The 27,318-nt window shown below is 39.4% G+C and overlaps 1 protein-coding gene across 1 annotated transcript in view; it reads left to right on the plus strand.

Annotated features, from left to right (window-relative positions):
• Positions 1 to 27,318, plus strand: part of plxdc2b (plexin domain containing 2b) — a 137,733-nt gene that overhangs the window by 65,735 nt on the left and 44,680 nt on the right. Inside the window, exon 2 of the mRNA XM_057824788.1 lies at positions 10,457 to 10,698. Within this exon, the coding sequence (XP_057680771.1) occupies positions 10,457 to 10,698 (242 nt within the window). The remainder of the gene's footprint in view (positions 1 to 10,456; positions 10,699 to 27,318) is intronic.

Here is a 27,318-nt window from a genome sequence, read left to right on the forward strand (position 1 = left end):
TTATGCCTGCGAGTGTGTTACAAAATCAAGCTATGGCATGTTATAAAAGCCCACCTTTGTGGCATTTATCAGTAGTGTCTCTGCTCACCTCTTATTTGAACTTTAAAGTGCACTGATTTATTTGATGAGGCTACTAGGAGTATAACGATTCATGTCACTGAGGCACCTACAATACTTATTCCCACCACCGGAAAATGGATGGACTGATTTTTATCTTATAAAGCGTTGGAATTTTCAGTTTAGACTTGAGTACAAAAGAGGCAAAGAAAGGACTGCAACACTTACATCAGCCTCATTTGTATTTCACTGCTGAGAAAAGCTCTTTTCTTTTGGATGCGTTGGCGCAACAGCGTTCCTTTCTTATTTCTTTTGTGTCAGCTTCCTGTCAGCGATGGTGAGTCAGGTGGGAAGCAAATGAAAAAAAGGGGGCGCGGACAAGACCTCCATTCTGCAGCTTTATGACCTGCTAAATGTCCTTGAAGGTTTAAGGTGGAACGAAATTACGGTGGGCTGCTGCGTTGTGTGAATCAGACGCGTTGACAGCCGAGCGTCCGGCCAGAAAGGCTGCAAAGCTATTGGGAGGCCCTGAAAGGAGATGTAAGAAGGGGAAAGATTTGCTTTCACGCTCAAGCTGAGGAATAGTCGAACAGTAAGGTGGCGCTTTATTCCCCCAAGGGATTGTTTTAAGGTGTCCCTTGGTGGTCTTACAGGCATGACAAATGATGTAAACTGTGTCAGTAAATCAAAGAGAAACACAGGTTCTCCTTTTTTGTAAAATCTGACTCATTGGCGACCCCTCTGAGTGGCTTGCTGGGAAAAATGCTGTCATTTATTCAAAGCCACTACAGTAGAGAGAAGCTTTTCAGTACCTGCTGTTTGCCAGCTTTCCATCATAGACTGAGGAAAACAGAATGATTCTTTGAAGCAGGCCTTTCTTCCTTGCCCATTCTATTTCAGTTTGTATAAAGCAGTGTTGCTTTTGGAGGCAATTGGCAATTTTTGTCTTTGTCTTTTGGACAAAGAAAACTAATTAGTCTTAGTCATATTTTTGTCATTTCAAAATGTGTTTGTCTTCGTCGACAGTTACTCCAAATGATTTCGTCTTTAAAATTCAAAAGTTTTAGTCCAAAAATAATTTTCCAACAAGTTCGAATGAATATAGACAGATATTGTAGCGTCTACAAGGACAACACCAACTTTGTGAGGACAATACATACTCAGCAGGAAAAGCAATACATTATTTTCAACTAAACTCACCTAGAAGCAATGTACGGTATGTTAAAAAAAAAAAAAAAGTCCAAGTATTTAGCATGCTTGCCACGCTAAAGTTGAGGCTAATGCAGCAACAGTGTTGTTTACGTCAACAATGACGATAACGAAAATATTTTGTTGACGAACAAGTTTTCCATTACGATGACGAGCTAAAAATGTGGCTTGGCAGACTAGAACATAATGAGACATGCCAGTTTTCGTCTGAGGAGACGACAACTATATGTAAATGCCTCATAGTTTCTGTCATACAGGGGTTGGAATAAATAATGGAAACACCTAACATTTTTACATCATAATCATTGAACATATACAGTGCCTTGCAAAAGTATTCGGCCCCCTTGAACCTTGCAACCTTTCGCCACATTTCAGGCTTCAAACATAAAGATATAAAACTTTAATTTTTTGTCAAGAATCAACAACAAGTGGGACACAATCGTGAAGTGGAACAAAATTTATTGGATAATTTAAACTTTTTTAACAAATAAAAAACTAAAAAGTGGGGCGTGCAATATTATTCGGCCCCCTTGCGTTAATACTTTGTAGCGCCACCTTTTGCTCCAATTACAGCTGCAAGTCGCTTGGGGTATGATTCTATCAGTTTTGCACATCGAGAGACTGACATTCTTGCCCATTCTTCCTTGCAAAACAGCTCGAGCTCAGTGAGGTTGGATGGAGAGTGTTTGTGAACAGCAGTCTTCAGCTCTTTCCACAGATTCTCGATTGGATTCAGGTCTGGACTTTGACTTGGCCATTCTAACACCTGGATACGTTTATTTTTTAACCATTCCATTGTAGATTTGGCTTTATGTTTTGGATCATTGTCCTGTTGGAAGATAAATCTCCGTCCCCGTCTCAGGTCTTGTGCAGATACCAACAGGTTTTCTTCCAGAATGTTCCTGTATTTGGCTGCATCCATCTTCCCGTCAATTTTAACCATCTTCCCTGTCCCTGCTGAAGAAAAGCAGGCCCAAACCATGATGCTGCCACCACCATGTTTGACAGTGGGGATGGTGTGTTCAGGGTGATGAGCTGTGTTGCTTTTACGCCAAACATATCGTTTTGCATTGTGGCCAAAAAGTTCAATTTTGGTTTCATCTGACCAGAGCACCTTCTTCCACATGTTTGGTGTGTCTCCCAGGTGGCTTGTGGCAAACTTTAGACGAGACTTTTTATGGATATCTTTGAGAAATGGCTTTCTTCTTGCCACTCTTCCATAAAGGCCAGATTTGTGCAGTGTACGACTGATTGTTGTCCTATGGACAGACTCTCCCACCTCAGCTGTAGATCTCTGCAGTTCATCCAGAGTGATCATGGGCCTCTTGGCTGCATCTCTGATCAGTTTTCTCCTTGTTTGAGAAGAAAGTATGGAAGGACGGCCGGGTCTTGGTAGATTTGGAGTGGTCTGATGCTCCTTCCATTTCAATATGATGGCTTGCACAGTGCTCCTTGAGATGTTTAAAGCTTGGGAAATCTTTTTGTATCCAAATCCGGCTTTAAACTTCTCCACAACAGTATCTGGGACCTGCCTGGTGTGTTCCTTGGTTTTCATAATGCTCTCTGCACTTTAAACAGGACCCTGAGACTATCACAGAGCAGGTGCATTTATATGGAGACTTGATTACACACAGGTGGATTCTATTTATCATCATCGGTCATTTAGGACAACATTGGATCATTCAGAGATCCTCACTGAACTTCTGGAGTGAGTTTGCTGCACTGAAAGTAAAGGGGCCGAATAATATTGCACGCCCCACTTTTCAGTTTTTTATTTGTTAAAAAAGTTGAAATTATCCAATAAATGTTGTTCCACTTCACGATTGTGTCCCACTTGTTGTTGATTCTTGACAAAAAAATTAAATTTCATATCTTTATGTTTGAAGCCTGAAATGTGGCGAAAGGTTGCAAGATTCAAGGGGGCCGAATACTTTTGCAAGGCATTGTAATCGTTAAAGAATGACATGAGGAACATTCTATTCTAATGAAGTTGAGCATCTTGTATGGCCGGCACAATCCCCAGACCGCAACATTATTGAGAACTTATGGTCAGTTTTAGAGATTCAATTTTGACTTTGATTTCCACCCGCATCGTTTCTGAAAGAGGTATTCTAACTAAACAATGGCTTAAAATTCCTTTGGAAACAATTAACAAGTTCTATTAATCAATACCTCGGAGAGCTGAGCCTGTAATTGCTGCCAAGGCGGACTTGCACCATATTAAATTAGTTTTTGTTGATTTTTTAAGTTGTTTTCATTATATCCATTAAAAAAAAAAAAAAGCTACAATGCTCAAGTAAGTCGAAATCCAGCGTAGGGCTACTGCACCTTAAAACATGTTTTGTTTTCTCCTTGAGAAACTGTTGTTGTGATTTGGTCTCAACTAGTGATGCACGATAATACATTTTTCAACCGATACCGATAACCGATAATTCCCTCCTCATTCCAACTGATAACCGATAATGTCAAGCCAATAATTCTATTAAAAGATTCATGTAAAATTTTAAAGTATACACAAAAGAAAATACTGTGTGAAAATATAATTAATTGCTTTTTTTTTCAACATAAAATATGAACAAGTATTCAATTCCAACATCTAAATAATGACAGATTGTCTGACATTGTGTAATGGTAAACGTTTGGCAACAATTACTTACAGAGTAAATACCGAAGTGTAATGGTAAACTTTTGGCAACAATTACTTCCAGAGTAAATACCTAAGTTGCACAAAAATGCCTTTAAAAGCAAGCCATTCCTAACATATATAACATTCATACACTGCAAAACACACCTCCTTAATACTAGTCAGTTTTAAGTGTAAATCTATTGGAAATAAGTGAAATTATCTGCCAGCGCTTCAAGTGTATTTCTCTCAGATTTCTTGGAAGAAAAATAGCTAGCTGAAAATAATCTTAACAGCCTTATTTTAAGCAATACATTATTATACTTAATCCAAAAAAAAACTTAGAAGAAAAGATTTTGAATAATATTTGTGGCTACAGAATATTGTTGTTATTTCATTACAACAGGAATGTGCATATTTAAATTGATAAGTGTTAATAAGTGCCAATAAGTTTTGATTATCTACTGTGACTGTAACTGAGCAGACAAATAAGTTAAATTAATTTGAAAAGTGATTGCTAATGTTATATACTTTGTTGCACACTGTGAAAATGATTGACTCAAAAGAGCGAGATGTCACGTACCCATTCTGTAGCGCTTTGTTTACATTTGCGGCACTCACGACATTTGCGTTACAGCAGCTAAACTGATACACGGCAGTACTATTTGGATGGAGTTGGAGCTCGCATCTCCGTGCGTGTTGTTTTGTGCCTGAGTTTTGTTAAGCCGAAAATAAAGGCAGCGGTACAACGTCATCTGATCGCTCATCATTTTACATACTGAATGCATTATTGACTGGCTGACTTCGTTTTCTCCATGTTTAAATGATCATCTAACCACTGTGCCGTCATGATAAGCTTGCTTACTGGACATCACTTTTCCAAATGTCCGTGGTGAAAATGTGATTGGCATGTTTTTCCATGAAGAATGGTGGTCGTATAAACTGCATTATTTTTTTATCCAGGGCTTTGGCTCTCGGGTCATTTCGGTAAAAAAAAATTGTGTCTCGTCTCGGCGGCGGCGTCTACGTTCGTACCGGATAATCCGCCCGCACCGGCCGGTTCGCCGTGGCGTTTTCGGGGCCTGGCTCTGCTCGCACGCCGTGAGGGAACGCTCATGAAACCGGGGTGTTCGCCGGAGGTCCTGAAGCCGGGAAAGCCGGCGGCGGCCTGCCAGACCGGCCAGAGCGGCGGGCTCCGTCAGAAGACGGCTACTTGCCAACTATCGGTCTCCAGTTGTGCTGGTGTTTAGCCTTAGATGCGAGTTTACCGCCCGCCTTGGGCTGCTTTCCCAAACAACCCGACTCTGTATCGTCCCAAGCTTTAACTTTATGTTTAACTTAGTTTGTGTTTACAATAGCTTTAGCATTCCCGCTAGCAGCAGCCTCGTATTCGTTCCAAAAACCTTTGTGATGCAGTTTTAAATGGATGCTGGGTTAGTGGTTTTGAATGAGGACGCTTTCTTTCGGCCTTGTGGAACTTCTGCGGTACATGTTTCGCAGAAGGCGAGAGCGTCGTTTTTTTAGTAACAGCCGCCATAATATTCAACTATTTCTTGTCGTGTAACTCTGCCTCCTCAACCCCTCCTCCCTTAGGGGATTCAGAGAGGGGAGGGGTTGAGGAGGCGGCGTGCTGAATTCTTTGATTGTGCACATTTGGAGGCTAAATCAAGTATATAATTATCGGATTGCATTATCGGGTGAATTTTTTTATAATCTGGATTATCTGTGTGACGTCATATTTGCCATTATTGGCCGATAATTATCGGCGACCGATATTATCATGTATCTTTTGTCTCAACAAATATAAGTTGATTTGAATATATTTGACTTAGATTAGAATATATCCATAACTGAACAGTATGGACATGCAGGTGACAAAGTTTTTTTAGGTAACCTATTGTGGTTCTTCGGTTTTATTATCATTATTAAAATTATTCTTTGTTCCGCAGCCCATTTGAGCTTGAATGCTTTAAAATGCACCACAATCGGCAGGCAGGTCAATATAGGTGCAATCTTTGATACCGTGTAAAGACAAATTCCAAATACATTATGTAGCACCCCAGTCATTCTTTGTCCCGCCGACGCTTTGAGCCCTACTTTGACCCCCTCAGAATGCTTCAAAACTCACCAAACTCAACAGCTAGGTGGACACTGGTGAAAACTTTGATAAAATGTAAAAAAAAAAAAATATGCGTAAATGTGTGTAGCGCCCCCTAAGAACAAAACCAATATTTCATTTCTTTTTTTTTTTTTTTTTTTTAACAACGCAAAGGTTAAAACTTAGAACATATCAGTACTATATGATTGGGATACCATACACGGTGTCCAGACCGCCGTTAGTACTACATCCAGTTTTCTTTGGGTGGGCAGAGCGTGTCCGTGGGTGGACACTGTTGACATATTCCACACACAATATCAAAATGTCACGCATTGTGAACATATGGCAGAAACTATGTCGCATTTTTGTCTCGTCATCTCATCAGACAAAAATTGTCATTCGTCTCGTTATGGTCTAGTCTCCCTAGCCATATTTTTAGCTTGTCAATGTCATGTCATGTCATCGTGATGAAACAGTTGTTCGTCGACAAAATATTTTCATTATTGTCATTGTTGATGAAAACAACACTAGCCACGTTTACATGCTGACTTTTATTCATACCGATTCAAATCATTCCGAATGGAAATTTCAGATCAGCTGTTTACATGTCACTTCATCTATTCCGATCCAGCGTTTACATGTCTGCCTTTATTCCGAAAGGACGTTTGACAACTGCCGTCTGACATGCGCAGATTAATCAAAACAAAGCGTCACGTTGCAAAACATGGAGATCGATCGTCAGAGTGCTGCTGTTTTAACTTTAACCCACTTGTTGTGTTTGTGGGGTCGTATCCGCTTCTGCTGTTTTGCTCTTTTGCCTTGTAGTAGCCAGTTGTCAGCGTTTTCCACCATTTCTAATCTGGTCAACGCTCCGGTCTATTCCGGCTTCGTGTAACCTCTCGTGAACTTTTTAAAATAGTTCACTGTTCCTCGTTTTATGCCCGTCTAAGCGAGCAATTATATTAAATTCTTTTAAAGTTTGAATTAAATACAATCTTTCCGCCGGACTCCAATTAGGTGCGCTGTGCTTGGAAGCCATATTGCAAGTGATGTTACTTACGTCACCAAGTGACGTCACCACGTCAGTACGGAGCATGTGCAGAAAGAACGCAACCAGACACCATTCCGCTTCCCTGTTTACATGATATAATTTTACTTCTAATCGGTTTGGGAAAAGGAATATTCCACCCCTGTGAATCGGAATGAAATTCCATTCGGTTTGGGCCTGTTCATTCCGAATGAGGTGTTTATATGGAACACATTTATTTGGTATGAACATCTAAACCGATTGTAATTGGAATATTTGGCTCCATGTAAACGTGGCAACTGATATAAAGTCCGTTGAAATCATATTCAACTCCTAAAAATGGGATGCAACATACAGTGTGCATACTAAGTGAACCTCCAACTTTGCTTAGTTCACCGTTTACAAAATTACTTACTCCTTTATTCCGGGGGTAGAATCTATTAGTGGTTTCTTTCTGGAAATGCAACAAAATGCCACCAAAGCTATTAGGAACATAATTGTCATCGATTATTTTAAGATCCAATTAATGTCAGGGACTTAAATTTAGCATTTACAGGGAGTCTTTGCCATTTTGAAATCAAATAATGTTTTAAGGATATAGGTTTACATAACACCTTTGTGATTATAGCTTGCTGAATATTTACATTTTAAACTATTTTTAACAGAGGCAATATTAAGGCTGAACTGAGGAACGTGCTTTCAATGAGTTATCGCTTTATGATGGGTTTAACATAACAGCGCTTTGCGGTGCATGACATGCATGGAGACATATGGCTGTTGTAATGCATATGTAAAGCATATTAAAGTCTCTGGGCTCACTCCCATTGTGGGCTTTATCATTTTAGGATATGGGAAAATATGTTTCTTAATGGCAGTTCAACTGACCTTTCATTTCATCGTCTTGTCTTGATCGTTTTGTCAGATCGCTGTAATCTGTCGCTAAATGTGCCAAGATTCATGGACTTGTCTGTGGTCCTGGATGGAGTTTTTTCATTAATCATCCCCGTCTCTTATTCATATGTTCTCTATCTTTTGACTTTATGCATCGACTACACCAGCTGTTTGGTTTTACTATGCGGCGTGCTTATCATTTGAGTGTCACCATGAAATTCAGTGGTTCTCAAACTGACCTCAGGTGGCCAATGAGCCATAACCTGGAGGTTTGCAATAAATTACATAATAAAATGAATACAGTACATATGGGAAACGTTGCCAATTTAACAAACATACAAAACCAATTACACCTCCTTACCTACGCTTTTTGCCAATTAAAAACTAATATGATTTTACAGTCTTGCATAAATCTAGAAACATGTATTACTCTCTCAACCTCTTTTTTCATGAAGTGTTTGGCACACTTGGCAAAATGTTTTCGTCTCATCAGACTAATGTTTCCAACATGGCTAAATCTCAACACATGCTGTAAACAGGCTCCCATTTTCTTTTCAAATGTTTAGCATGAATGACTTCATGATATCCTTTCACAGGGCTCCTTTCTTGTTGTATGGAAAACAATGAGAATGATTCTGCTCATGTTGTCTGAATTTAAGTTGCCCCCCCCCCCCCCCCCCCCAAAGAGTTGTCGCTTGAGGGGTGGGGGAATCGCTGTTGTTGGCTAAAGCGCTATATAAGTATAACCCCATTTACCATTTATACTGATTGTGCTTTTGTTAAGTAGCTCTCCATGTAGTCATTGTAGAGGCGTCACGTCCCATTAGGCAAACAAGGCAGTTGCCTAAGGCCCCCAGCCAGCAGGGGCCCCCAGAGGGCCAACAGATTTAGCACACGCAGGTTTACTGTACTAACGCAGTGAAAAGTGTAGGGAGTGTTTCAATACCATGGAATGATTTGGCAGATTATCTAACGATTCTGTAATCAATCCCAATCAGCACTAACCATGTCACGTAGATTATACATGTTTAAGAAAGTCCAATCAGCTATTAATACCACATGATTGTTTAAAGAGTGACTCACCAAGTACTCTCTGGAAAGACCTTGCAGAGTTGTTATCCGTTGATTTTCACAGGCCACCTTATTATTCATGTGACTACTTAAAGCAGACATATCCAAAGTCCAGCCCGGGGGCCAAATGCGGCCCGTGGTCAAACTTCATCCGGCCCCCAGCCTCTGTCATAAAATGAATAACGACTAGCCTGCACATGGACTTCATAAATTGGTCAGCAGTACTGCTACAAGCATATGAAATAGCTTACACACTAAATGCTGCTCCTCATTTACCCACTAAAAGGTAGCAGCACTCTAAGAAACATTAATCCCGTGTGACCTTTACTTCCAATTTTCTAAAATGGCGACATCAACAAAAAAAAAAAGAAAGTTGACTGTGACGGCCAAAGTTTCAAGGATAGGTTGAAATTGGACTATTTCTTCACTAAAATACACAACAACTGTGTCTGCCTCATTTGCAAAGAGACAGTCGCTGTTTTTAAAGAGTTTTATGTGATATTACCAAACAAGACACGCTGACATGTACGACAAGATTACAGGGAAGATACGCAGCGAGAAATTGAAGCAACTTGAAGCTAGTTTAATTTCACAGCAGCAGTATTTCGCGAGAGCCTGAGAGTCGAAAGAGACAGCCACAAAGGCTAATTGCAAGATTGTTGAAATTATGACTTAATACAAAATAAGAAAGCAAATGTGACACACAGAATGGCTTGCTAAAATTTGCTTAAATGTATTGTTCTACGTAAAGGATGTAAGCCACGGTCGGCCCCCCACATTTTTACCACACCAAATCTGGCCCCCTTTGCAAAAAGTTTGGACACCCCTGACTTAAAGAAATGGGGATTTTTTTCCCAAACAAGTCTATTAATGGGCCTATCGTATTCCTCGTCGAATACTGTATAAGAAAAATATAACATTTATGCATCTAAAATAATCCTAAACGATTTTATTAGCAATTTTAATACTCCTTTTAGCAAGGTTCCTTGGGTATGCGTACGTTCCCATAGCAACCAGTCCTGTTATTGTCCTACGTCACAAGCGCTGCGTATTCTGTGAGCGAGAATAGGCGTAAGGTGAGCATTTCGAGCAGAGGACGGCCACCTGTTAAAATGTGTGCGTCCATGAACGAATGTAAGTACATCCATATGAGTCAGTGTAAAGTGCTTAGTTTTCGCCACTTTTATGGCCAAGATGACCGCACGTGCACGCAGCGTGCACTCGCACCCTCCCACCTTTGTGTTCATTATACTGCGCGAGTATGTATGCCCCCAGGGACCCTTGCTACTACACCTCAGGTAGGAGGGATGTGTTTTTATGGAGTAAATCTGCATCAATGGGTATAATCTCGCCTAATGAACCACTGTTGAGCATTTACTGCCATTTTCTTTGTCTTAAGATGTGTGGTTTCGTCCCTTAACAAATCTAATTACGATGAACAAACCTTTTTCAACTAACCACTTTCTTGCTTCGTCCTCAGGGGTCCCTTACTCCTATGTGCATGGTGGGCAAGTGGTGGATGAGAATGTGGCCGTGGACTTACAGACACACGCACACCGCTGGAGAAGATGGCTTCCCAACAGCCCGCGGAACATGGACAGTAACAGGGCTAGTCAGGAACAGGAACGCGAGGAGGAAGAGACAGTGCAGGAGGAGGAAGAAGCCGGGCGCTTTCCAGGCCTGATGTCAGCGGAGGACATTGGCAACAACTCACAAATTGAGGTAGGAGGCTATGTCTGCATGTATGCTTGGATAGGCTTGTAAGGATAGGTATTTTTGTATATTTAAACGGTTTAACAGGTCCACCAGGGTGGCATGGGGGGACCACCCTAAGAAGATAGGGTTGCCAACCCCAGTTGGCACTGATGAAAACTTAAATTTGAAATTTATTGCCATCATTTAAGTAGTGGAGTCAGTGAAGATCCTTATAATAATATTATAAGAAAATAATGTTTTCGTACAATAAGGAGCACCTGACTATAAGCCGCCACCCACCAAATCTGACACAAAAACAGCATTTGTTCATAGATAAACCACACTTTATTATGGGATATTTACACCAAAGGATATGAACCGGTGTTCTGCCAAAATGTGCTACATCGGCGAAACGTGCTACATTAGTCAAATTTGACACCCAAAGTACTACTGTGCGCTCTAAACTTGTTTTGTTTAGATACATACAGGATTAGCGTACTAAAAAAAAGCCTGCAGAAAATACTTAAATGTAGTTATATTAAATAAGGACGGTTTAAATACGCTACGTGACTAAAGTGGTCAACTGCTTCAAAGCTAACACAAAAAAACACAATGGTTAAAAGTATGAGAGGGTAATACATGCAAAAAGTATCTTTGAGGCAGTGAAAAGGTTCTAAATAACTAAATAAAAACAAAAATAGTGAGTACTCGCCGCTTCTAACCAATGTGCGCATGCGTATGGATGCATGCGCAAGCGCGCACAGCATTGTGTAGGACGTTTCGCCGCGTAGTACAGAATGGCCAAACACCGGTAACACTTTATTTGGCATCGGTGTCACAAGACTGTCATAAGACCGTCATAATTATGAAATGACACTGTCACGGGCATTAATGAATGCTTATGACATGTCATTTAGGCTCTGTTCATACTGCAGTTCTTAATGCACGAATCAGATTTTTTCGTGTTTTTCCGACTCGAGTGAGGCATTAACTTGACGGTCTGAATGGGACAAGTTGCATAGAAGTGGAGCATTTCAAATCCGATCTGGGTCACTTTCGTATGTGGGTTAAATCCGACCTGGACCACATTTTTCCAGAACGTTGCGGCGGTCTGAACAGTCAAGTCTCCCAAATCGGAATTCATGCAGCAATTACAGTGTGTCATCAAAGAGCAAGAGAGACAGGGTGCTACGGTAGCGGTGCAGCTGTGCGCTATTAGCGCCAAGCTTGCATTGAACACGGCTTTTGGGGAAGGGTCGGGCTTGACAAAAGTCATAAAAAAATAAAAATGGGTTGAGGATAAGCCTGACAATGCTCGTTTTTTTTTTCTGCTCTATATGAGCAATATTTCAAGATTGTTTACACGGCCGACATGCACGGACAGTGCATGTATGCTATCGATCCATATAAACTATGAATATGAGCCTAAACGGGGATTATTTATGTCTGTTATTTGTGTCCTCTTTCTGTAAATCAAAATATGAGCTCCCTGGAATGACACACAGCATGCGTACTCATTTGTTTTTGTGCTTCTTCGCATGCGGGTCTTGTTGCTCAGTGTGTGTTGGACTGCGAATTAGTGCGCATGGGTAATACTTGAACGGGCTCAATGACAAAATCAGTCTGAACGGGCACGCCAAAAAACAGATATCACAAAAAATCGGGTTTGTGCATTAGGACCTGCGGTATGAACATAGCCTTAGTGTCATCTGGCAAATTATCTCACTTTTGAATTAATTGTGAAAGATCCAAGTTGGACATACAGTAAATGGAGATAGTGACAAAATTTACCAGATGACATTAAATGACATCTGTCATACGCATTCATGAATGCCCGTGACAGTGTCATGTCATAATTATTACTGTCATATGACAGTTTTATGGCACCGCTGTCAAATAAAGTGTTCTATTAACTAGAGGCGTGCGAAATTTCCGATTCTTAGATTATTCGCGATTCGGCCGTGGAAGATTCGAGAACGATTCACAAACATCCAAATTCCAATTATTGAATTATACCAGGTAAAGCAGAACTAAAACACAGTCAGCGCGGTCTTCGGGACGCAATGAGAAACGGACCGAGAGCAAATATCATGTTCAACTCATGCCGCTAGATTAAAAAACAAATATACCTGACTGCGGCCGACAGCTGGTTCAAACAACGCCCAGTTGCTTGTTGCTACAAACAAACATACGGCTACAGTAGATATCATATATATGTAGAACTAGATGCAAAATGACAGATGACGTCAGTATTAGAACATGTATTATTGAACAGAGATGCGAAATGACAGACTTGCCGGCGTAAGTAAACAGCTGCCATCTTAAAGCAGTAGACCGCTCTAGAAGGCTCTGTTGTAGCGAACCTAATTAACTTTTATCTAAAATACTCCTAAATCGCCAGAATCTTGTCTTGAATCTATCTTTAAATGATGAAATAGTTTTAAAACTTTGACAAAAGTAGACAGAAGGGAAATTATGGAATAGCGGGAGCAATTTTAACAACTGTAACAGTTGATTCACAACATCAAATTAATTGAATGTAGTTTAAAGCTGCTGATACAGAATGGGGACTGGAGTTTTTTATTTACTGTTATTTTTGTATACTTGTTTACTGTTATATGTTAACTTGATACTGAAATAGTAGTTTGGTTTAGCCTGAGAGGATTTTTGAAAAATTTTGGAACTAATGTACAAAACATTAAAAAAAGAAAAAAAGGAGGGGGGTGCATCAATAATCGTTTTATAACCGAATCGGAGCCTCTGAATCGTAATCGTAATTGAATCGTTAGGTGACCAAAGATTCCCAGCTCTACTATTAACCCAAATAAATAAACAAATAAGCCGCACTGCAGTATAAGCCGCAGGATTCAAAACGAGGGAAAAAAGTAGTGGCTTATGGTAAGAAAAATACATAAATAAATATATATATTATTATATATATATAAGTAAATATACCGTAATTTTGGGACTATAGGCGCACCTAACGAGAAGCCGCACCCACCAAATTTGACACGAAAACAGCATTTGTTCACAGATAAGCCGCACTGGACTATAAACTGTAGCGGTCCTCACTGTATTATGGGATATTTACACAAAAAGATATTAACCAGTAACACTTTATTTGACAGCGGCTTCATGAGACCGTCATAAGGCCGTCATAATTATGACACTGTCATTATTGAATGCTTATGACAGATGTCATTAAGGGTCATCCAGCAAATTATCCCACTTTGAATGGACGTGAGAGGTCCAGCCTGGACATGGAGTTACTGACAAAATTTTGTGCAGAGACCCTGTTAATGCCCATGACAATGTCATGTCATCATTATGATGGTCTTATGACAGTCTTATGACACCGCTGTCAAATAAAGTGGTAGCCTACCTATTAATTCAAATAAATCAAGAAATAAACCGCACTGGACTACAAACCGCAGGAGTAAAAAAAATATAGTATTTATACAATATATGTATACATTATAGTCTTAGTATAAGTGAATTATACATACATATATATATATATATATATATATATATATTAGGGCTGTGAAAATTATCGCGTTAATGCGCGGTAATTATTTTTTTAAATTAATCACGTTAAAATATTTGACGCAATTAACGCAAATGTCCCGCTCTGACAGTATTCTGCCTTTTGGTATGTTTTACAGCAAGGCTTTTTGTGCTGTCTAACAGCGAACTCTTGTGGTCGCTTTGCGACATGGTTTATTGCTTTCTTGCCAGTTCAACATGGCTGCACGACGTCTCGGGCTGACGCCTACATTGTAATGTTGTGCTTATATGATCCTTGGACAAGATTTGTCCGTAAGTATGGTTGTTGTAAAGAATGTACATATTATGTTAGTAAGCGAAATGTTCTATTTTTTGTATGAGACGCTTTTTGTTTATGTTTAGTGAACCTGTATAGCGTGCTAAGCTAACGTTGTTGCTAATGCAATGCTTGTGTACTTTTTTTGGTAGTTTTACTACGGTCTAAAGAGGACAATGTTTTGAGGCCATTTTATTAATAAATCAGATGAAAAAGGAAGAAGTCTGATTATTAAGGCGTCGTTCACTAGCTGTCTAGCTTAGGAAAAAGTAGACGCTTCGGAGTGAGGACAGCATAGACAGATTTAAATGACAGTAGAGTGAAATGCCCACTACAGTCCTTATGTACCGTATGTTGAATGTATATATCCATCTTGTGTCTTATCTTTCCATTCCAACAATTTACTTTACACAATATATATATAATTTACAGAAAAAATATGGCATATTTTATAGATGGTTAGAATTGCGATTAATTGCGATTAATTACGATTAATTAATTTTTAAGCGGTAATTAACTCGATTCAAAATTTTAATCGTTTGACAGCCCTAATATATATATATATATATATATATATGTATATGTATATATATATAATAGGAAGCTAAGTTCCTCTATATCCGTTTGTAAATTTCAATTGTGCTTTTTTTGTAGTATCTACATATGAATACTTAACAAACTGATTAAATATTTATTGACATCTGCCATATTTTAACACTATGGGAGTAACAATCCATGTGGATTAATATATCGATTTGTTCAGCACAATTGAATATAATACAATCAAAATGCAAAAATATTATATTTTTCGGTAAAAAAAAAAAAAAAATTCATCTATAAAACTGCATTAGACCTCAAAACTGATTTGTATCTTTTATTGCTTCAGGTGAATTGGAACTGTGTCTAATGTCTTCATCACTTTTTATTCATTAAATCAAACACCTTTGAATCGAATCGTTGCAGAATATCGTATCATTCTCCAAAGAATACCATCAAGAAATATTTGTCACCTTCAAAAATTTCTTACCCACCTCTCATTTATCCATTTAAAAACTTTCTAGATCCGCTCCTGTTTGAACCACCACTTGACTAGAGGAATGCCTTCCATGCAAACACATGGAAATTGTTTCTCTGAAATTTAATGATTGTTCTCTTTTAAGCAACCACCATGAAAAACCTTCCGCCCCCCTGGCGAGGAGCTCATTTACAGAAAATTAATCCATAAAGTTCACTGCGAAAACTTTGCTGCAGCACCTATAAATCGCTCTGGATGTTTGCAAATTAAGTGTATGGATTAATATTGTCGACCAAATTAAGATTAGGGGGCCTCATTTGTTCGCCCACTTTGTGCAAGGGAAGGGCTCCTTAATTGGAACCAGACAGCAGAGCAGGATATTAACCCAGTGAGGCACAAGAAGTTGCTGAAGCTACTGGAGATTAATGGTCGGAGTCTGTTTATGGGACTATGTAAATTAAAGGTACCACGAACGCTCCGCTGTGGCGCCACCGTCTGCACACGGCATCGAAGCATTCGGCCCGTAATGACACCGGCTCTCCCTCAAGGGGTCCGTGCGGCTCATTATGTTTTTTTTCTTTCTCACTGGCTTTTAATCTTGTCGGGTTCACGAGCCCGTGTTTCCCACCGAGAGAAGGGGAGGCAGCTTTGATCGTCAGCTGTAAACGGCAAAACACGCATGCACACACACACACACACCGACATGCAAACAGTCATTTAAAGACACTTTTAAACTGTACCTTCTGTAAACATACTCAGCCCTCTACTTAAAAAAAGGATGCAATTCCAAATGGAAAAACACTGTAAAACCCATCTTCAAAAATAACAAATATTATAAAAAAATGTATATTTAATTATACATATATTTCAAAGAGTGCTCTGCTAAAAACTGAGTTAAATTTAGTTTGGACCTGCTGAATCACTGTTAACGATCACTTATTCCTTTTTTCCCCTTCATCACCTTTATGGCCACTTTACACCACTGAAGCAATCCCTCCATCTTTTTTATGGATTCTGTGCAGTGGTGGGAGGCCGTGTTTGGGTTAACTGGTGCCACCCGGTCAGCTTTGGATCCCTCTCACCTGGAATTGTAAGCTTATAACTGTGGCGGCACCGTGAAAGTAGACTGCGTGGCGCCGAGAGGCTGTGAAACATTGAGTTCTTCAGGTCATTAACCCTGATTCAAGACGTGCAGAAGATTCCGTAGAACCGGGGTGCCCAAGTCCGGTCCTCAAGAGCCCTTATCCAGCTTGTTTTCCATGTCTCTCTCCTTTAACACACCTGAATCAAATGATCAGCTCATCAGCAAGCTCTGCAGGAGCCTGATAATGATCCTGATTACAGTGGTACCTCGACATACAAAGTTAATTTGTTCCAGGACCGTGTTTGTAAGTCGAAATGGTTGTACGTCGAGTAGGACTTTCCCTTAAGAATATACTAGTCTTTCTAAAAAAAAAAAATTGCATATTGTGATAAAGTTCATTTTTTTATGTAATGTACTGATAAACATTAGACTTTCATATATTTTAGATTCATTACACACAACTGAAGTAGTTCAAGCCTTTTATTATTTTAATATTGATGATTTTGGCAAAAAAGTCAAGAAAAACAAAAAATCCCTATCTCAAAAAATTAGCATATTTCATCCGACCAATCCAAAAAAAGTGTTTTTTTAATACAAAAAAAGTCAACCTTCAACTAATTATATTAGCTATGCACTCAATACTTGGTCGGGAATCCTTTTTCAGAAAAGACTGCTTCAATGCGGCGTTGCATGGAGGCAATCAGCCTGTGGCACTGCTGAGGTGTTATGGAGGCCCAGGATGCTTAGATAGCGGCCTTAGGCTCATCCACAGTGTTGGGTCTGGTGTCTCTCAACTTCCTCTTCACAATATCCCACAGATTCTCTATGGGGTTCAGGTCAGGAGAGTTGGCAGACCAATTGAGCACAGTAATGCCATGGTCAGTAAACCATTTACCAGTGGTTTTGGCACAGTCAGCAGGTGCTAGGTCGTCCTGAAAAATGAAATCTTCATCTCCTATAGCTTTTCAGCAGATGGAAGCATGAAGTGCTCCAAAATCTCCTGATAGCTAGCTGCATTGACCCTGCCCTTGATAAAACACAATAGACCAACACCAGCAGCTGATATGGCACCCCAGACCATCACTGACTGTGGGTACTTGACACTGGACTTCAGGCATTTTGGCATTACCTTCTCCCCAATCTTCCTCCAAACTCTGGCACCTTGATTTCCAAATGACATGCAAAATTTGTTTTCATCAAAAAAAAAAGTACTTTGGACCACTGAGCAACAGTCCAGTGCTGCTTCTCTGTAGCCCAGGTCAGGCACTTCTGCCATTTCCAGCACACGCCTGTGCACGGTGGCTCTGGATGTTTCGACTCCAGACTCAGTCCACTGTTTCTGCAGGTCCCCCAAGGTCTGGAATTGGCCCTTCTCCACAATCTTTCTCGGGGTGCGGCCCCCTCTTCTGATTGTGCAGTATTTCCTGCCACACTTTTTCCTTCCCACAGACTTCCCACTGAGATGCCTTGATACAGCACTCTGGGACCAGCCTATTCGCTCAGAAATTTCTTTCTGTGTCTTAGCCTCTTGCTTGAGGGTGTCAATGATGGCCTTCTGGACAGCAGTCAAGTCGGCAGTCTTGCCCATGATAGCGGTTTTGAGTAATGAACCAGGCTAGAAGTTTTTAAAAGCCTCAGGTATCTTTCACAGGGGTTTTGAGTTAATTCGTTGATTCAGATGATTAGGTTAGTAGCTTCTTTAGAGTACCTTTTCATGATATGCTAATTTGTTGAGATAGGGATTTTTGGTTTTTCTTGACTTTTTTGCCAAAATCATCAATATTAAAACAATAAAAGGCTTGAACTACTTCAGTTGTGTGTAATGAATCTAAAATATATGAAAGTCTAATATCTATTAGTACATTACAGAAAATAATGAACTTTATTACAATATGCTGAATTTTTTTTTTTTTTTTTAGAAGGACTAGTACATTGTAATTCCATTAATTCTTTCCACAGCCCAAAAACTTACACTAAATACTGCTGGTGCTCTAGCAAATAGCAATTACACAGAGCAAAACAAATTATGACTAAAAATCGGAATAATATAATAATAATATTGATAATACTGTACCTGTAATAATGTAACGAATCGGGTTCTAATATGGTGGATGTGTTTTGGGTGGTGTACCTGAACGCACCGCATGGCTAACATTACAGAGACAGAGAGGGGGATTTTTTACTTTCACTTTTCATGTTCAGCTGTGGCGGACAGTAGGCATGTTGTGTTGCACAAGCTCTGAAATAAATGATTAAAAACCGGGCGAAGTTGGCAATTTTTTGGCGATGTTACAATAATAATAATTGTTACCTTAACTTATAAAGACTGGCGAATGGAGGAGGATTGCCGAGATCAGAGACGGTCCAGCCAGTTTACGGATGAGCAGACCAAACTCATCTTTTTCTATCATTGCCATCTTAATTTCAATGGTAAGCCTCACTTTTTTCCTTTTTTCCACCACCTGCACTAACATTGTTGGAACCCATGTTGATTTCTCTCACAAGAAAATCTGCTGTACGTCCGTCTTGCGGGAAAACAAACTGCTGCGCTGTCAAATCATCGTGTTTCGAGCATGTCCTCGGATGCAGAAACAAATGGCGAGGCAAATTTTACATTGGAATTCGAAAAGTAGTTAGTATTTCGAGGTACCACTGTATTTGTGTCAGGTGTGTTGGAGGAGGGAGACATGGAAAACAAGCTGGATAGAGGCTGTCGAGGACCGGACTTGGGCACCCCTGCCATAGAACAATAGGGAAGAAGTAGGGCTGCAGCTATTGATACGTAATGGATTAATCCATCAATTAGTTAGTTCGAATAATCGAATAATCAGTTTGGGAACATTTAATGCGTTGCAGAATAAATTTTGGGAGTGTTTATGCCTGCGATAAAGTTTACTTGGCTTGCTAAGATTGTACTTTCAAAGGAGCATTTTTAAAAATTAAATTAAAATACCTGCGCTTAGCCTTAAACAGTATTAAAAAAAATCAATAAATAAAAGAGGATCTAAGTACAACAAATGAACAATTGGCTAATTAGCATAGCAAAAGTCCACTAGCTTAAATGCTATAAATCTCAATGCTTTTTTTTCTTTTAAAAACCTCTTTACAAATCTTTCAAACATATTCCCACAAAAAAAAAAAAAAAAAAAAAAAAAAAAAAAAAACGGTAAATGTCCTCCTAAACTAAATTACGGATGCATGAAAAATCATAATAGCTGAAACAAAAACATACCTTATGTTAGCCTTTACAGGGAGTAGCTGGATTCAGCCATGTCAGGCGAGTTATTCACTGTTGCCACTAGAGGGCAGTGTATCCACCCAACTAAATAAAACTAAATGCAACACTTTCAAAGCAAACAATTACAACATTACTGTGATTAAACAAATCCTCGAAGCAGCAAAATTTAATTCAAAGTTTTTTTTCTAATCGAATTACTCGAGTTAATCGATTAATTGTTGCAGCGATGATCCGATCACGTGATCAGAAATCGGGCCGATCGCGCTATTTTTCAGAGGAATGGAATCAGGTGAAAAGGATCGCGTTTTTAATTAAATAATATATGTTTTTCTGCTTCATGCTCGTACAGCGCCGCAGCCTCTCACCCTTCCTCCTGCTAAGCAGTGCAGCCAAACTGTCCAGCTTGCGTTTGGTACCTAAAGTTAGCAATGATTGACAGGTTTGTAGCTTTGATCTTGCCAGAGAAGCTTGGTAGCTCTACAATCAAATGCACAAATGTGTCAATCATTGTTAAACTAGCATAAGTGTACTGTGGCAACTCATTGTGTAAGTGAGAGGCTGTTCTCAGCAGTGTGAGCGTCAAAGCACGAGAGGATTTGAGTGGACTCACTCAATGAAGCATTTAATTAGCATCTTTCTAGGTTATCCTTGTTTAAAATAATTCACATTATGAAGGCAGCATGGTGGGACAGTAACAGGTTTGGAACTTTTGTTTAAAAAAAAGAAAACTAATTGAATCGGGACTCTGTATTAGCAGATTTTCAAAATCAGGTGACTCTGACTGGGATGCAAAAATAAGCGCATCATTAGAAAAGCGCCTCACAGTACCGAGATCTAGGGTTTGTTGACCCTCGTGAGGATAAATGGTACAGATGGATGAATGAATGATTGATTGTTGACTCCAATGATTTTAACAGCAGATCAGGGAGAAAAATCAGTCAACACACTTCACAGTTTGTGACTCTGTCAAACAATCGTAAATATTGAGCATTTAACGTCTATAAAAGGTCGAGCAGATCGAGATCGATTAAAAAAAAAAAAAAAATTCCTCTCTGGCTGCTGTGAAGCATATTTCCCTGGAATAAAAATTCACTCCCAAAGCCAGTTTCACTTGGAGCATCTTTTCTAATAGAAAATTTCAAAAAATTGTCAAAATCCATGCCCAAAACCAGACTTAGGAATTTTTATTTGAAAAAGTACTTTTACGGTATTTCAAGAACAGATATTAAGAGAATTTATAGTAGGCACAAAATTGAAGTATACTGCATTGTGTTGGCAGAATTTCCCCTTGATGAATTTTAATGAGTATAACAAATAATCACATGCCCTCACAGGGCATCAATAAATAGATGAGTGATGGTAAATTATGGAAACTTCTGAGTTTCCATGGGCAGTTCGAAGTTTTTATACAAGAAACTAATTCCTCAGGTCCCATCATGTAGTCGAGCATTTTCATGATATCCTTACACCAGTCTCGAACAGGAAGCATTTTAATGAAAATGTGTCTTTTTCACAATTAAATAAAAGTTGAAAAAGACTTACCTCTCTCGCCAGGGTAATAAATACCTCCAGGATGTAATGTACCATGTATTGGTATTCATATTTGGTATGGAATGTTTAGTAGAATAATAAATATCGATAGAAATAAGCATTCAACAAACGTCTGTTGCCAGGGCAATAATTTTCACCACTTAAACATCTGCTTGCATCCATTCTGAACAAGCCAACAAGGGATGCTGACCTGGGGCCCGGCAAAGTGCTTGAAAAAGCCGTTTGCAGCTGTCTATCACCATTTGTGATTCTGCTCTACGAACGGTGTAAATACACAAACACGCAGACGTGGAGAGCGCTAGCCGTGGCCCACTCCCTGCTGGATGCTACATTCTACACAGTCCTTTTCCAAATACTGCATAGTATGTCAACACATCTTAGAAGGGCCCAGACAGACATATTCTTCCCTGAGCGTCCTCCCAGAACACTCGCGTGCATTCCCAGCCCTCATTTTCACACCCCGCTGCTCATATTTATACTATGTGCGGCCTGTCTTGAGGCTTTAACCGATGTCAGACATGACGGCTTGCCAGCAATAGCAAACTGGAGTATGTGGGGTCCGACCAAGGACCTGATTGTGTGGCTCGTTCTAATGTGTGGTAATGGGGGTGTGCTTTACGGTGGCAAGATTGTATGTCTGCGGCCACTCACAAGGAGGCTCTTTGAGGGGGGAATTCCCATCTTGGATTACCAGTGCTACCCTTTAACTTCAGAACAGGGCAGGAATGCAAGGTGGTACTCGCCCTTATTGTTTTTGGCAGCCCTTCTAATTTTTGTCTTCGTCTTTTGGACGAAAATACTTATTAGACTTAGTCACATATTAGTCATTTCAAAATGTGTTCATCTTTGACTAGTTTTGGTCGACGTAATCTCATACAAATTTCGTCTAGTTTTAGTTGACAGTTAATCAAAAGGTTTTCGTCTTTAAAATTCAAATTTTAGTCCAAAAATAAAGGTTTTCAAAAATTTCAAATGAACATAGAAAAAATGAGCGCATATTGTAGTGCCTACAAGTACAACGCCAACTTCGTGATGATAATACACGCTCAGTAGGAAAAGCAGTACATAATTTTCAACTAGAAACTGCGATTTCTGGAGAAATTACGATGGGGCTTTGCTGTGGTAGAAGATACAGATCTCTCATGTCACTTCCTGTTTATTTGGGGACATTTCGGGGACACGTTCGGTTGCATGGATGTCAATGGGCGCCAGTTGAATGTCAATGGGCTGTAATAGTAAGTTTTGGTCAAAAATCACAACCACAGAGGCTTTTCTGCCATTGAAAATAAACAGTAAATTTGGACGTACATGGCCGTCAATGGCATGGACGTGCATGGCTGTCAATGGCATCGTGCATGGCTGTCAATGGCATCGACTTACTTGGGTGCCAGTTGAATGTCATTGGTCTGTCACGGTAAATGGTCAAAAATCACAAAGACCTATGTTTTCCTGCTTTTGAAAATGAATGGGAAATCTGGACGTATACATGGCTGTCAATGAAATCCCATTATAATGAATGTTTTGGTTAAATTTTGGAGGAACCGTAGCTTTTTGCCAAATTCTGTACAGAACTTTTATACCCCTAACCGTTCTGGAATTTTTTATGTGTAAATTTCGTGATTCGGTGAAAAATTGTAGGACAAGTAGCGTTTTGAATTATTTTTTTTCTTCTTTTCAAAAAATTTGCGTTTCCGGGCGAACGTAAATTTTTTTTTTTTTGTGTGATTCGAAAAATTCCCTGCGCCGCGTAAAAATTCCGAACGGTTTGGGCTGTGCGGTTTGCCGAAGAAATGCCATTCAAAACAAAAAAAAAAAAAAAATACTGTATGGGCCTTTGCCTTGCAAAGCCCAATCTAATTAAACCTACCTACAAGTCACGGACTGTATGCAAAATAAAAATTGTCTTAGCATTTAAGAGGATTCTCGCCACACTAAAGTTGATGCTAATGCTAACTCGAATGCTATGCTAATGCGAAGAGTTACATTTAGTGGGTGTGATGATCACTCAGCACAGACCTTTAAAGGCTAAAGCAACATTGCATATTCTCTCTTGCTAAGAAAAGAAAACATTTTACCATGTGTTTACAAACAAGCAAGATGGAGTGCAGCCTCGCTTGAAACACATCCTAAACTTTGGTGAGGACAGTGAGGGACTTGTCACATGAGTGACATGACCCAAACATTGCTACGATGCAAGCTGACATACAGTAGTCTACGTACAGTATGATGTCGCACATTGTGAACATACAGGGGTTTGACAAAATAATGGGAACACCTAACATTCTGGGATCATAATAATTGCACATAAGTGGCATGAGGAACATTTATAATGAAGTTGACCATCTCGTATGGCCAGCACAATCCCCAGAACTCAACATCATTGAGCATTTATGGTCAATTTTAGAGATTCAATCAAGATGTCGATTTCCACCACCATCGTCTCTAAAAGAGTTAGAGGGTATTCTATCTGAAAAATGGCTTAAAATTCCTTTGGAAACAATTCACAAGTTGTATGACTCAATACCTCAGAGAATTGAGGCCGCAACTGCTGCAAAAGGCGGACCTACATCATATTAAATTAGTTTTTGTTAGTTTTAAGGTGTTTCCATTATTTTGTCCAACTCCTGTGTGACAGAAACTTGCATTTTTGTCTTGTTGCCTCGGCAGACAAAAACTGGCATTCGTCTCGTCATGTTCTCGTCTCCCAAGCAACATTTTTTCGTCATTGTTACATCATTGTCAAGAAAAGTTGTTCGTCGCCGAAATATTTTCGTTGTCGTCATTGTTGACGAAAACACCGGTATGCACAGGATACAAAGTAGGGTCCTGCATCCCTTCGAGCATAGGTTCCTGACACTTTATCGACTCTAGACCTGCCTTCCAAAACGATCAAGCCATCTAAAAAAAGCATTTAAAAAGGAGACTGCTATTTTGGGATTTTGCGATTATCCCCCAACAGGGTCCACATTAAAGTCCACACGTTTATTGTTTCCTGCACAAAATTAGGACAAAGCGCTCATATTGTTGCTCGCTTCCTCAACCCCTACAAGTCTAATAAGATGCCTCACAGCTGTGCATTTTAGCTCAAAAACCTTGTTAAAAAGTTGCTGTTTCAGGGACTTTTAAATGAGGTCTAATTAATCGGAACTACTACAGTGTAGTTGATATTTGGACACATGGATGGCATTTATTCAGAGATACCACATTTAGTTTGACAAAAGGCCAGTAGACTAGAATTAATTAAAACGAAAACCAAAGTCTGATTTATCTTCCCTTTAGAGAATAATGTTATGCATGTCTACATAATATTAGCATAGGCATATGAAACTTGAGGTGAAAAAGATCTCTCTTCCAAACGAGTGTTCCTTTCATGTGATATAATTTAAACGAACAAGGCCAGGCGCCTTTCATTAGCGCTCACGCAGACAAATCAAGTCAGATGAAGAAACCTCCTGGGGCAGTCTAAAGTCAGCCGCTTTTAGGAGAAAGAAATCATAAAGGGGTTCAGGCATCTAAATGATAAGCACAGGATGTTTTTGGAGATGGTCTGGAGAGCAATACTGAAAGTCAAAGATGGACACCTGGTTTTATTTTAAATGTTGTTTCTTCATAGGAGTATTAGGCAGGAGTTATCGTGAAGGAAGAGTTTGCTAGGAACGTCCTGGAGGTAAAAAGAGTGTCAGATAGAGTGATGAGCCTGAAGCGAGCAATCGAAGGTGTGATGATCAATGTTGTTAGTGGATATGCGCCACAGGTAGGATGTGAGCTGGAGAAGAATGAGAAATTTTTGTTGGGACCTTGATGAAATGATACAGAACCTCCTTAGAAGTGAGAGAGTTATCATTGGAGCAGACTTCAATAGACATGACATAGGTAATGATAGTGTGATGGCCAGGTTTGGTATCCAGGAGAGGAAAGCACTGAAGGAGATCAGTGATTACAAAGTAGCGGTAGGTGATATTGTAGCTAGAGACAATTGGATGTGAGTGTGAAGGATGACTGTGGTGGTCAGTGTTGTCACAGATTACTAAAAAAAGTAATTTAATTACTGATTACACCTCAAAAAAGTAATCTAGTTACTTTACCGATTACTTTATTATCAAAGTAACTAAGTTACTTTAAAAGTAACGTATCAGTTACTTTTTACCAATTTTTCTCCTTTTGCGGCCTCAACATAAAAATGACAACAAAAAATGTCATCGCATGTAATTGAATTTTTCACATAAGGCTTAATCTTTGGGTTAGCGCGGGTTTAATTAGTTGATGGAGTTGATTTCAACCACCATTGACTCGCTTAGCCACCCCGGAGCCCTGAAACTAACAAATAACTGACAAACTGTATGGAATTTGTTCAAATAAACTCCAACGACTAAATATACCCCCGCTAACTCCAAGATAAAGCCTAAAGTCAAAAATTCTGAACTTCCCCTTTAAAATAAAGACCTAGCCGTTAAAATATTGTCTATAAAAGTTCTAAAGCAATAAAACAAACAACAAAAATTGTTGAAATGAACAAGAATCCTACAACGTATTTCATAATGGGTCAAAATCATTTTTCGAGCAGATCATGTGACTAGCACCTAAGACACTAGCTTTTGCTTTGCTAAACCAAAACTACACCTGTGGAGGCAAGATGGGTATTTAGAATTTCTGTAAATCTAAGCTTTCAAACGCAACCAACAACAACTGAACTTGAACAGTTATATATACAGTGGGGGAGAACAAGTATTTGATACACTGCCAATGGGTTTTCCCATTGGCAGTGTATCAAATACTTGTTCTCCCCACTGTGTGTGTATATATATATATATATATATATATATATATATATATATATATATATATATATATATATATATATATACACAGTCAGTATTGGCCAAAAGTTTGGCAACACCTCAAAGGTGGACACTTTGAAGAATATAGAATATAAAACCTGTTTTCAGTTAGTTCACTTTTTTTTTTTTTGCCATTCCACATGTCCGTTCATAGTTTTGATGTATTCAGAGAGGATTTTCAATAGTAGGGAAAATATATAAAACGTAAAAATGTTTAGGTGTGTCCAAACTTTTGACTTTTTCAGTCATCAACATGCTTTGCCCCCAGCCCCACGAAAGTAAAACTCCGCCTATGGTTACAAACACTGACAATATAATGTGCATAAAGGCTGGTTACAAACTGTAGAAGTGCTGGCTATCTTGTTACCTGTAGGCTTTTTCGAGTTTTGTCGCGTTATCCTGTAATTCCAAGTGCTTCCTTGTTGAATTGGATGTAGTGTTTTTAGCGGCCGACAGTCTTTTTCAGCCAGCGTAAAGTTTGCAACGCACAGAGATATTTTTGTCATCTTTACTGGACAGAAATGTGAAGTAATGGATGTATTTCCAGTGAGCAAAGGCATCCATTTGCGATATATATCCTGCCTTTCAATGTTAGCCTCGCTGCCTCTTCAGAATGCTATGTTGTTGACCGCCGTGACAGACAGCCTCAAACAGCATCGTAGTACACGTGACCCGTTTTTTTTTCCCCCCGATGAGAAATGCTCTTCGTACATGACTACAGTATTCTTCATTCTACATACATTATGAGGCAAAAACAAAATAGTAACGCACAGACACTAGGGAAACTAATTTTAATCGGATTACTGGCTTGGAAAAATGAACGCGTTAGATTACTCGTTACTGAAGAAAGTAATCAGATTACAGTAACGCGTTACTGAAGAAAGTAATCAGATTACAGTAACGCGTTACTGACAACACTGGTGGTGGTGAGGAAGAGAAAGAGGACAAGGGCAGAGCAGAGGAGAAGAGGGCGAATTGGTGGAAGCTAAAAAAGAAAGTGTTGTATGACTTTCAGAAAGGAGTTGAGACAAGCTCTGGATGGACAGCAGGCGCTTCCAGATGACTGGACAACTGCAGCAAATGTGATCATGGAGACAT

This window comes from Corythoichthys intestinalis, chromosome 20, assembly GCF_030265065.1.
Source record: "Corythoichthys intestinalis isolate RoL2023-P3 chromosome 20, ASM3026506v1, whole genome shotgun sequence".
NCBI lineage: Eukaryota > Metazoa > Chordata > Actinopteri > Syngnathiformes > Syngnathidae > Corythoichthys > Corythoichthys intestinalis.